Source organism: Electrona antarctica (genome assembly GCF_951216825.1).
Source record: "Electrona antarctica genome assembly, chromosome: 24".
NCBI classification, from domain to species: domain Eukaryota; kingdom Metazoa; phylum Chordata; class Actinopteri; order Myctophiformes; family Myctophidae; genus Electrona; species Electrona antarctica.
Genome location: NC_136803.1, coordinates 17,409,816 through 17,422,945, shown reverse-complemented (window position 1 = coordinate 17,422,945; position 13,130 = coordinate 17,409,816). Strand labels below are relative to the sequence as shown.

Here is a 13,130-nt window from a genome sequence, read left to right as displayed (position 1 = left end):
CAACGTGATGTTAACCAAATCCATTTGAGTTTTTACATTATGTTTGTTTCCGCTGTCAAAAAGACGGTATGTATGATGCAAACCTCATTATTTTTGTACAACATTAATAGCCGTCAATAGAGACTAGTGACAATGCTAATAATAATAATAACTCTATTCATAAAGCACTTAAAATAAGATTACAAAGTGCTTTACATAAAACTGAATCAAAATCAAATCAGCAACAGAAAAAAACAAAATAAGAACAAGTTAGCAAAGTGTGTGTGTGTGTGTGTGTGAGAGAGAGAGAGTGCATTTCCCGGCAGCGGCATCAGTCCGACACTCTAACCCAAACCCTAAACCTAACCGCAAGCACAACGCAACGAGATGGAGCGGCGGTGGAGTGACATAATACCCCGGCAGATGACCCCCCCCCCCGGCACAGCACCGCGGCTGTTACCAGCAGTTTACCGGCAGTTGCGGCGTCTGGAGCTCGGCTGCCCAACGAACCGACAGTACAGCGGAACTGAGCTGTCATAATCCATCCACCTATGCCGGCCCTCCCCCCCCCCCCGGCAGCGTTGTGGCTCATTGCCGTTGCCAGAGAATGCACTCGCTGCTTCTGCGAGAGTGTGTGTGTTGTGTGTGTGTGTGTGTGTAGGTGTGTGTTTTCCGTGTGTACTTCTGTGCATTTCTTTGTGGGACCAGGCATAGTGTATGGGTCTCACCATATAGCTCCATTTATACTTCGTCGTACAAGAGTGTCGCACACACGAAAATACCGCGCGACACCATTGGCTTAGATTAGCATCACCACATCCCTCCCCCCCCCCCCCCTTTCCCACAATCCCATGCAAACAGGTAACCAACGCAGACAGCCAACCTGCCTCTCCTCTGGGTCCTCGTGAACCCAGCAGTCATGCGTGGACCTTAAGAATGTCTTATCGACCGAGCCATTGTCAAAAGCTGCCAAAAAGAAGAAGACATTTAACAAACTGTCTATTTTTTTCTTTTCTTTTTTTTTTACTAGCTAACGTTTGGGCCATGTGCAGAAAAGTCTCTGTCAGGCGGCCGTGTGCATTTGCAAAGAACAACCGTTCATATTTTTTTCTTTTTTTTTTTACATGGGGAAAAAAAAGGAAACGTCACCTCAGACCAATTCTGACAAAATGTCCACCCAAAATGTCCACCCACCGTCCACTTTTTAGCTTTTCATCCCCGTTCCTTCAAGTTGTCAGAAATACATACAGACATACAAGGGATACATTCATTTACTTATTGGCTCGGAGAAAACCCCAAATCGATTGTGTTGTTGTTGTCGTCGTCTGTGACCGTTTGGACACATGATATTTTACCAACCATTGTTTTTGTTTGTTTGTTTCCAATTGAATGAAAGTGAAAGTACAGTGTCATACTTTCATGTATTGTTACATGTATGTGTATGTTGGTATTAACTTCCAATGTGATCTCCGAAATTCCCATTTGAACAAAATAGTCGAGGTGAGTCTTTCTTCCTTTAGAAATAATATAACCAATCTCGTACTTTGCTTGCTGTCCAATGACCATCAGCTTCGTTCACTTGTGCATTATCAGTCTGTCCCAATCAGATCAATCATGTCCTCGGGGTCCAATTCATGGCGAGTCCCAAACTGTCTCACCAGTTCAAGACGGTATTACTTTTTTTTTTTTTTTAATTATTATTATTATTATAATTATTTTCTGTTAAAAGAAAAAGAAAACAAAAACAGTTTCCAAAGAGTAAAATTGTGCAACAAGTTGTGTGAAAATGTCTGTGCTTGTTAACAGCTCAGACCGCGGAGAGGAGAAGAGTCGAAGGAGGACGTCGTTCCACATTTCTTTTAGTTTCTTTTAGTTCCAGGACGTGAAAAGTGTGTGAGTTATGACTAATTGTATGATCCATGGTATACGACAAAGTGTACATCTGGCTTCAGCGTTTCCTCGCTGGTTCCTGTCAATAGTGCCAAAGTCCATGAAGCACTTTTCCATGAAGCACGGTGCAACGCGTGCTAGCGTCCGCAACGGCTCAGTTCACGTTTGCCCTCCGTTCACGAGTGCGGTCCAGCACCGTGGCAACAGAAAAAAAACATTATTAGGGCCGTTATGAATTTGTCAGATGGCGGATCACCGTTGATCAACACGACTAATGTTCACTTTACTTTTGTCCGTTATCTGTCATGTATATGAAAACAAAATCCTTTGGCTACATTTAAAGGCTGTGGCAACTCTGAAGGGTGACTATTTTATTTAACGATGGAGTGGCGTGATTTTTGTACCTTTTCTGCTTTGTATGTGTCTATGGTGTTAACGTTACTCCAATAGACCACCAGGTGTGGTTAGAATGTCGAAATATGTCTTTCCTGTGTATTTTTGGTTTCTTCCTGAAAGCCGAAAGTACTTTGAGTCAAATACACCAGTATAGTGACATCACAATATCATCCCCTCCCCTAACCGTGTGGGTGCAGCTTCAGTTCAGGTGGATCATTCACCACGCACCTGAAAAACCAGGCATAGCCTACTTAATGAACTGGTGCGTGTAGCCACATAAAAATGTAATTTTAACACTTTCTGCACACCTTTTTGAAAAAAATCTTTCTCCTAGTATAATCATAGTACGTGATGATCATGTTTTAGGGGGGGAAAAAAATCACGGCAATCCATCTTTAGGTATCCAATACCTGATGACGGTCGTATAGACCAAAACCTAACTAAATAGCCTAAGAAACTACTCCTATAAGTGAAGACAGTGTGCGGGATCTTCCATTTTTCTCATGGATAGCTAATCTAACCTCTGGGGGTTTAAACTACTGCAGAAACTATTATTCAAAGGCCGTGTTGAACCTTCTGCTCATCCAACGAGTGATCTGTGTGGACCATCGACAGGATAATGTTCCGGTGGAGTTGCGGTTGTCGCGGCGTCGGTCTGGTGGGAGTCTCCGTGCAGCGTGGTGTCACGAGACGAGCTCTGGCAGACAGGCGAGGAGGAGGAGGATGATGAAGAGGGAGGGGGGGGGGGGGGTTGCGTGCAGAGGAAGCTAGTAAGAGAGTGGCGACACTATAGCGTTGACTCCCATTGTAACAATGGAATGCGGAAGTGCTCATTCTATCTCAATGGGATAGTTCCAATGTTTGGAACTATAGCCCATACTAGGCACCCGCTTCGCGGCGAGATCAAAGCGCGTCGCCACTCTCGTACTATTCCACTCGGGGCGCGTGTCGGTTGTTTTGCACGAACCGTGACGTAATGATGATGTCACGCCAAAATCTGTCAGGCTCCAGGCGTGTCCGCGGTCCGCCGGACACCGTTGGCGTCGGGGAGGTCACCGCTGAGTCACTTTGGCGACGCCCCCGACCACCTGGTGCCGCTCGCCATCTGTCTGTCTTGGTTGTCTGTCTGTCTGTCTGTCTGTCTGTCTGTCTGCAGCCGGCTCCATGTCACGGTATGTGTCTCTCCCTCGCATACACAATGAATCAATTACAACAGCGGTTCTCAAAGTCCTCAGGTTCGTTCGGAACGGACCCTTACTGGTCTGTATAACCCTTGAAAGTGCACACATGTAGAGGCCAGGGTCCATTTGGTTCCATCTGTGCAACTCGCAGAGTTATGGGGGGGCTAATTGAAAATAAATATAGTTCAATGTTAGTATGTTCAATGTAGTTCAAAGTGTGTTTCATATGAAACAAACTTCGAGAAGCACTGAATAAATAAATAAATAAATAAATAAGGACTTTCGTAATCGACCGTCAGCATTCTTCCAACGAGTGTCCAACGATCATTCCTGTGGCGGCGACGGTGGTGCTGTTGTTCAACAAATTATGCTCTTCTTTGCTTCTCCTCTTTCTCTCTCTGTCTCTTCGTGTGTGTGTGTGTGTGTGTGTGTGTGTGTGTGTGTGTGTGTGTGTGTGTGTGTGTGTGTGTGTGTCGTTCTCTGTCCTCCCTCTCTCTCGTTGACCCCTCTCCGACCGCAGCGCGCCTCAGATGTGCCTCTTCATGTGCAACGCCAAGTGATCTGACCGCGAGAAGCACCTGCAGGGACAGGGAGACAATCAGAATGAATCACAGTCAGCTGTGTTGTCACGGCACACAGCTGTAAGAGGTGAAGAAGGGGGTAAAATTAGTTTCCGTTAGGGATGCACCGATATGGAAATTCTTGGCCGATACCAATACCAATGTTTAAAATAACAATTTAGCTCCGATAGCCAATACTGACACCGATATATGTTAATTTAGCTTTTGTTGTGTTAATTTCCCCCCTTTTGTGCCAGGGAAACAAATACATATCCAATGCAAGAAATAAATGTTCAGAATATACAGCTTAATTGGTAGACTACAGATAACCAACGTACCAACATAGCCAATACAAAATGTATGCTTATGAACAACAGATAAACATCGGCTACTGCCATCGGTTAATGTCAGCTTTATTTGCCGATGCATCACTAGTTTCTGTGCATAGTTCCCGTCATATCGTTATGAAGAAGGAGAAGATATGATATACTTATGGATGTTAGTGCTACACACAAAACAGGTAAGTGCATTGCACATGGGATAAAAGGACCACTTCACCACTTTTCAACCCATCTTCATATAATTGGTCCTCACTAATATAATTATTTTCTACTCTGTGTCTCATAGGAGGGCTGTGGGCAGTTCATAAACCCCTCCACCAGTGACACCATTGTTAGGCGGATATTTCGATTTTTATTATCGCGAGAACGATGGCTTCCATTCACGTTACTGAACTGCCCACAGCCCTCCTATGAAACACAGACTGAGTAGGAAAAAAAATGTGGCATTTTATCATGAACATGATAGTGATAGTGAGGACCAATTCTATGAAGGTAGGTTGAAAAGTGCTGAAGTGGTCATTTAAGCTGCAAAGTAGAGAGAGAGACAGACGAACAGACAGACGGACAGACAGAGAGAGAGAGAGAGCTTGTTAGCGCCGATGACTATCGCAGAGGCGAGGGACGAGAGGAGTTTGTTTAGTCAATAGAGCCAAAATGTTGCTGTTTCGCTGCTAGCGAGCGCAAGAGCCGCCCGCTTATGCACACGCAATTAGTATATGTGTAATTCATAATCAGCATTTTCAAGCAGCACCCACTCCTAATGACTTCAGCTGGCGCATGAATAGCTTAGCAAGGCCCTGCAGATGGATTTGTTGAAAGAGTGCAGTGAGGGTGGGGGGGGGGGGGGGGGTGCGTAACAGTACATAAACATGTGCCGCAAAAACGAGAGTTAAATTAGACGAATCAGAGGCAACTCTCTCGCCTGGAATCGGAGCGCCGGGGCAGGAACCACGTTGACGGAAAATAACTAGCTGAGTGGAATATCAAAAATTGCTCTGAAAGTAACAGTCAGCCTGTGTTAGATTTCCACTCAGCTTGTGTTCCATTTCCACGGATATTACAACGCAATTGATGCAAATGGATGTACCGCACCATAATGGAGACAGGCTTTTGTTTGTTCCGTCGTGTGTACGCATGCAGGTCTACACCAATGACGCAGGGTTCCATTTGTAAAAGAAAAAAAACAAACAAACAGCTGGGGAGGGCATTGTATTAACCCATTTCGACCGAGACCGATTCTACAAAATGTCTTCTAAATCATGACAGTTTTCTGAAAAACCTATGTTTCTTATATTAGTGGTTCTCATACTATTTCATGTCAAGGAACCCTAGAATCATATGTATTTTGCCTCCGACCAGAGTTACAGACCCATAAGGGTCCATTTGGTTCCAAACTATCATTTAGCTGGGGACCTCCTGGAACTCCCTCAAGGACCCCTGGGGGTCCCCCGGACCCCACTTTGGGAACCACTGTTCTAGACCATATCCCCCTCCTCAGGGACCGTCGGGGTCCCTTGAGGGGGTTCCAAATGGAAGGTCTGTAACTATGAGAGTTATGGTGGTGCTTGAAATTAAAAACAAGTTTCAGGACCACTGCCCTATAGAGAGAGCAGCAAGATGTTTAAGGGTTTGGCCCAGAGTAATATTTTAATCATGAAAAACTTTCATCAAATTAATGGCTTGTGGAAGTTGGCCTGAGGCCAAGTACATGCAATCACAGCAATATATTTTGGAATTTTAAGATGTACGGCAGTAATGGGCCTCTTAGGGCCAGTGCTGTACATCCCACCACTCAACTGAAGCTGTGAAACTGTCAAGTATTTTTTGTGTTTTTATTTTTTGCTTGCAATTCTGACTTTAAATCTAATCATTCTGGGTTATTTTCTCATAATTGTGACTTGATAGTCCACGCTTCAGTTTGTCTTCTCACCAAATGTGAGATAGGCAAGTGTCTGTGCGTGCATGCGTGCATGCGTGCGTGCGTGCGTGCGTGCGTACGTGCGAGAGAGAGGGTGAAAGAGAGAAAACAAAACAAGAAAAAATAAACATTTAAGGCCTCATTATACATTCCGCAGCAGCAGAAATTGGCTTCGATAGACCACTGCTGGTTTTCTATTCTACGTTAATTGCATTCACCTGGGGTCTCTCACGTCTGCATTAGGCTCATGCAGCGCACATGTGTTACGGTTTGGCACCTATAGAGGGCGAGCTGTCTAGAAGAGGGTCTCTGTCTGTACGCCTACACTACAGTGTGTGTGTGTCTGTCTTTCCACGGCTAGTCTTACAAACCACTAATACAATTTCCCAAATATATTTTTGAGAGGTGCATGCCCGACCGCCCCAATGACTAGCAGCGTGCGTGCGTGAGCCGTATTTCTGTCTGTCTGTCTGTCTGTCTGTCCGTCCGTCTGTCGTATACGAACAGCTGCAATACCGCTGGGAGACCTAAAGTGGCACTGTTGAGCCGCCGAAATTGGCCATTCACACTGAGCACTAGAACTACAACTAACTGCAGCCAGCCAGTGGTGTTGTTGAACACCGCTCAGTTCACATGGGTGTGATTTGTGTTTTTTAAAGATCTGACAATGACGCCATGCCAACAAAAAAAACAGGTTTCATACAAACAGAATTTGTTTTTGCCTATTTGATATTCTGCTTTTGTTCCTCTTTCCTCTCCTTTCCAATTAACCCATGTGTCCCCCTCCCCCCCTCTCCCCCTCTTGATGAAAGCTGGGCTGAGCCATTACTCCCAGGACTCTACAGACTATAAAATGTAGCCAGCGCGTGTGCCGTGAGTGTGACATGTACATGTCACAGGCAGTAGTACGCGCACCTTCCGTCTGGGGATTGGTCGAATCAATGAGGCGTGTGAATGCGAGCCAGCCAGGGCACATCTGCTGAGATCACATCATGGCATGCATCAAACTAAAATAAATACAACAAAACAAATAAATAAAATGAATAAAAGAGGCGCATAGGAGCTCTCAGAGCAGTGGTTCCCAAAGTGGCGTCCGGGGACCCCTAGGGGTCCTTGAGGGAGTTCCAGGGGGTCCCCCAGCTAAATGATAGTTACAGAACCATAAGGGTCCATTTTGGTTCCAAACTGAGTGTGTACACATGGAACCAAATGGACCCTTACGGGTCTGTAACTCTGAGAATGTAACACATGGAACCAAATGGACCCTTACGGGTCTGTAACTCTGAGAGTGTAACACATGGAACCAAATGGACCCTTACGGGTCTGTAACTCTGAGAGTGTAACACATGGAACCAAATGGACCCTTACGGGTCTGTAACTCTGAGAATGTAACACATGGAACCAAATGGACCCTTACGGGTCTGTAACTCTGAGAGTGTAACACATGGAACCAAATGGACCCTTACGGGTCTGTAACTCTGAGAGTGTAACACATGGAACCAAATGGACCCTTACGGGTCTGTAACTCTGAGAATGTAACACATGGAACCAAATGGACCCTTACGGCTCTGTAACTATGAGAGTGCACACATTGGAACCAAGTGGACATTTTAGGTCCATGTGTACACTCTCTTTTCCACCAAAATAACTTTGGTTCAAGAACTTTGGTTCTGTTCTTTAATTTTCATATCACATCTGCAGCTTCCAACCTGAACAGTGACACTCCCACCTTGGTTCCCACTTCAAGGGCAAGAAGACCTACAAGCTGCGCGCTATGAGCTTGTAGATCTGCTATTTTTCAATAGCTAAAGTATAACATAATGCTTAAAACACCAAAAGGGGTTCCCGTTCAGAATGGGTTCAGTAACTGTCCATGGTGCTGAATCTTGTTGTTTATTGCAGTGGTTCCCAAAGTGGGGTCCGGGGACCCCCAGGGGTCATAGAGGGAGTTCCAGGGGGTCCCCAGCTAAATGATAGTTTGGAACCAAATGCACCCTTATGGGTCTGTAACTCTGAGAGTGTACAAATGGAACCAAATGGACGCGTGCAAATGGTTCCATTTGTACACTCTCAAGAGTTAAATTAACATTGATTTTACAATATAAATAGAGGATCCCAGAGATAGAAATGCCATTAAATGGGGGGTCCGTAGACTAATGGATGTCAAACTGGGGGTCCTTGAAATTAAACGTGTTGAGAATCACTGCTAGAGCCGTAAAAAAACAATTCACAGTGTACATTGAGGTTCCCAGAGATAGGACACCGCAGTCATATAATTAATTTACCAATGATACTAATGAAGGCTCTGTTCTATTCTGGTCAAATAGAGTCAGGATGCAGAACCAAATAGACCCTTACGGGTACATTTGGTTTCATATTAAGAGTTAAATTATTGTGAAAATATCTGCATTAGTTAATTTACAAGAAGAGAATGTAGAAGACATTTTATTTTCTTACCCAACGATAGCAAAATATTCAAAGTTTTAGGTCTGAGAGGCAAAATCTCATCAAACGGTGGGTCCGTGACTCAAATGCAGAATACATTAATGGACCTCGATATATGAACACGGTTGAAAACAACTGGTCTATAATGGTCTGATGCAGGTTTCGCGAGGCAGATCACACGCATCAAACTAAAGCCAAATAACTAACTGAATCCATAAATCCATAAATAAATAAATAGCTATAGCAGCAGAGGCGTGAAGCAGCCCTCAGAGGCAAGCAGTCAGCTGTCAGGGAGAGACGGAGGAGGAGGCTGTGCTGTCTTAACCCATTTAGACCTGACGTCCAAATTTAAAAAATCCTGACAGTTTTCTGAAATACCTATGTTTCTATGTCCGTGATTCTCAAACATTTTCATGTCATGGTCCCCCAGAATTATCTGTATTTGGCCGTGAACCCCAATCTGAAAATATGTTGTTCCAGGGACCCCCCCCGGAAGCAAAGATTTGAGTTGAAAACGTTCACTCCGAAAGTATATATTTTCAAAGGTTTTGCGCCACATTCTCACGATCTTCCAAAAAAAATAGCAGACCTACAATACAAGCTCATATGAGCTTGTAGATCTGCAGTTTTTCAACAGCTAAAGCATAACATATAATGCTTTAAAAACACCAAAAGGGGTTCCCCCGTCCACAATGGGTTAAACGTCTGGATGAATCAGCGTCGAGCCCCGAGGGAGGAATCACACCGCCCCATGACGCACCGGGGAGCCGGCCCCGCTGTCACACCTGCATCTCACACTGTACTGCACCGTCCATACGTGTGTGTACATGTGTGGAGGCGGCTAGGGACGCTCCCCTCTGTGTGTGTGTGTGTGTGTGTGTGTGTGCGTGTGCCCGTGTGTGTGTGTGTGTGTGTTACTATGCACTTGTGAGGCGCCAAACTGTCCCCACAAGCATAGTAGAATTTGAAATAAATATGACATTGTGAGGACAATTCTCCCGGCCCGTCACAAGACAAATGGTTGCTTCATAGCATTTGTTTTATTTGGGGACTTGATTTAATACTATAGTTGTGTGCCGCTGTCGTGCACCACAAAATATACTACAAGCTCACAAAGCGTCTCAAGTCAACATGACACGTTGTGAGAGTTGGAGATCAGGTATTTTGGGTGATAGTACTGGCACGATACAATTAAACGCAGGCCCTGAAATATTCTTATAAAATGGCCGTTCAAAAATGTCGATACCCTCAAAAGTCATACATACTGTATGTGTCAGTGTTGTTTTCGTCGACTAAAACTACGACGAAAAATGTTCGTCGACTACCTTTTTTCACTGACGAAAACTAAATGGAAACTAAATAAAAATTGGTGACTAAAAATGATGACTAAAACTAAGACTAAAAATACTGTTGATTTTGTCAACAAATCTTAAAAATCATATGATATTTAGTTGACTAAAACTAGACTAAACACTGAAACATTCCAGGTGACTAAAATGTGACTAAAACTAAATGAAAACGTTTAAAGAGATTATGACTAAAACTAAAATAGAAATTTGCTGCCAAAAACAACACTGGTATGCGTGTGCGTGCTTGATGTGATTGGAGAGTTGTGTGTGTCTGTGTGTCACCATGTATGTCTGCAAGCATCTATTTTTGAATGCGTGTGTCTGTGTGTGCACGCACGCGCACGTGTGTGTGTGTGTGTGTGAGCGTGCGTGCGGACGGACGGGTGCACTTGGCCCAGACAGATGGTGAAGTATGAGTCACGACTGGGGGGCATGACACCAGCTGGTACACCGCGGGTCTGTCTCTACCCCACCCCCCAACCCCCACCCCTCATCTCAACCCTCCACCCTTCTCCCATCACTCTTCTGTTCTCTCCTCCTCCTCCTCCTCTCCTCCTCCTCCTCCTCCTCCTCCTCCTCCAGGGAGGGTACATTTACTGTACTTGAGTACACTTTTGAGATATTTTCTTCTTTTTATTACTTCCACTCCGCTACATTATACTCACTCCGCTACATTATACTCTGCACGTTGTACTTTTGACTCGACCACATTTCTAGGAAGGGACTCTCAACGGCCTTAAACTTACATTGTGAAATAACCACTTTCAAATGTAATGAAAAGAGCTGCTGTTTTCACTTTCCTTTTTTGTGTGTGTGTGATTTGTACAATTGAATACTGAAGTATTAAAGTGCTCTAGTACTTTAACTCAAGTATAAAATATGACCGAGCAAGACCAGAGTATCTACAGTATACTAGAAGTGTACTAGTCCTACACTATTAAATAGCTATCAAAAGTACAGTACAGTTACTTTTACTGAAGTCTACTCATCTCAGAGGCAAATATTGTACTAAAACTTTAGTTACTAGTTACTTTGATTATTATTACAAAACATACATTAACCAATTCAGCGATATATATACTTTTTTCGGCCATTTGAAAATAGCCGATCTACAAGCTCACAATGCGTCGCATAGCGACGCATTGTGAGCTTGATGCGTCGCATAGCGACGCATTGTGAGCTTGATGCGACGCATGTGAGCTTGTAGATCGGCAATTTTCAGAAAATAATTTTGTATGCATTTGAAAACTTGAAATGAGACATTCTGCACAAGTACTTTCTACTTTTGGTACCTACTTTAAGAATTTTTCGATAGCGATGCTTTTGTACTTTCACTCAAGTAGCCTAGATTCTCAGTTCAGGACTCCTATTTTTAACAGAGTATAGTTCTATATTGCGGTATTGATACTTTTACTTAAGTAAAACCACCGAGTACATTTTTCCACCACTGGTAATGCAGGGTTGAGTATACTTTTACCTCCTCACTGCCTCCTCCCCCTCCCCCCCCTCCCCCTCTGGGATGGGGGGAAGGTGGGGGGATGACAGAGGTAGTGGCTGATGCCTGGAGGGGGCCCCATCATGCATGGGGGGCACAGGGGTGGGTGGTGCCCCGAAGGAAGAGTGTGTTGGGGGGGGGTCACAGCGGGGGGCGTACCATATTTACAGTCTCTTCAGCTGACACTTGAATAAGTGACACACACAGCACCCCCCCCCCCCCCATAAGGGGCCCATAAGAGGCAATTTTTTTTACACTTACAGCAAAAAAAGAATTGAACCGTGAAGAGATTTTTAGTGTTGAGGAGGGGGAGGCCAAGTACAGACCCCTGGAGGACAGCTGGACAATGAAGTTTGTACTGTATAGGCTCAGGGTTCGAGTGGTTAAACCATTTTGGGCGGGAACCCCTTTTGGTGTTAGCATTATGTTATGCTTTAGCCATTGAAAAATAGCAGATCTACAAGTTCGTAGCGCGCCACCGAGTGGCGCGCTACGAACTTGAAGGTCTGCTATTTTTGAAAAATCGAATTACGACTGACATAGAAACATAGCTTTTTCAGAAAACGTCAGGATGTAGAAGACATTTTTAGAATCTGATCTCAGGTCAGAATGGGTTAATGTAGAGATGTGTGCACACGTATATATCTCCAGGGTTTCACTGTGGGTCTATAGTCTCGTGTATAGCCATGACAATCAGTCAATCATTTGCCTCTTTTATAAAGCATTCTTTCTACACTCGTGTGCGAGCGTCTTCTAGGGGGTGCGCCACATGGAAAGGCTAATGGTGGTGCTATGTCCAAAAAGGTTTGGGAACCGCTGCACAAATGCAAAACAAAACATACATATTCAAGCAAAGTATAAAAGGCATAGGGCAGTATTATGCGTGTCTTAAGTACCAGGTCTTATTACTTAACTTAAGACCTGGAGGCGTGATCAATGCCATTTGGCTATTCTGAGTGGCCAAACAGCATTGACCACGCCTCCAGGTCTTAAGTTAAGTCATAAGACCTGGTACTTAAGACACGCATAATACTGCCCATAGGGCCCTATTATGCGTGTCTTAAGTACCAGGTCTTATTCCTTAACTTAAGACCTGGAGGCGTGATCAATGCCATTTGGCTATTCTGAGTGGCCAAATGGCATTGACCACGCCTCCAGGTCTTAAGTTAAGGAATAAGACCTGGTACTTAAGACACGCATAATAGGGCCCATAGTGTCTAACTGTCTATTTTACGTCATGATGTATGATGATAAGATCGCCCATCACTTCACACAGGAGTGATTTCTTTGTACTGAATGTAGTGCGCTGAGGCATACATGTGGAAGCCACTTGTTTTAAAATACAAAACGTGCTGCCTGACACACTGAATATAGACTCACCTTGGTGTCATACATAATGTAATTGAATCACACAGTAAATGGACTTTGGGAGGGTTCAGGCTTAAAGGACCACTTCACCACTTTTCAACATCTCTTCATATAATTGGTCCTAACTAATGTTCATGATAAAACACCACCATTTTTTCCCTACTCTCTGTGTCTCATAGAAGGGCTTTGGGCAGTTCGGACACCCGTC

At 44.3% G+C, this 13,130-nt stretch overlaps 1 protein-coding gene across 1 annotated transcript in view; it reads right to left on the bottom strand.

Annotated features, from left to right (window-relative positions):
- Positions 1 to 2,544: 2,544 nt before the first annotated feature.
- Positions 2,545 to 13,130, bottom strand: part of LOC306917357 (Krueppel-like factor 7) — a gene marked incomplete at its 5' end in the record, with an annotated part of 113,129 nt that continues 102,543 nt past the window's right edge. The window contains one exon of the mRNA XM_079495563.1: positions 2,545 to 4,024. Coding sequence (XP_079351689.1) covers positions 3,973 to 4,024 — 52 coding nt within the window. The remainder of the gene's footprint in view (positions 4,025 to 13,130) is intronic.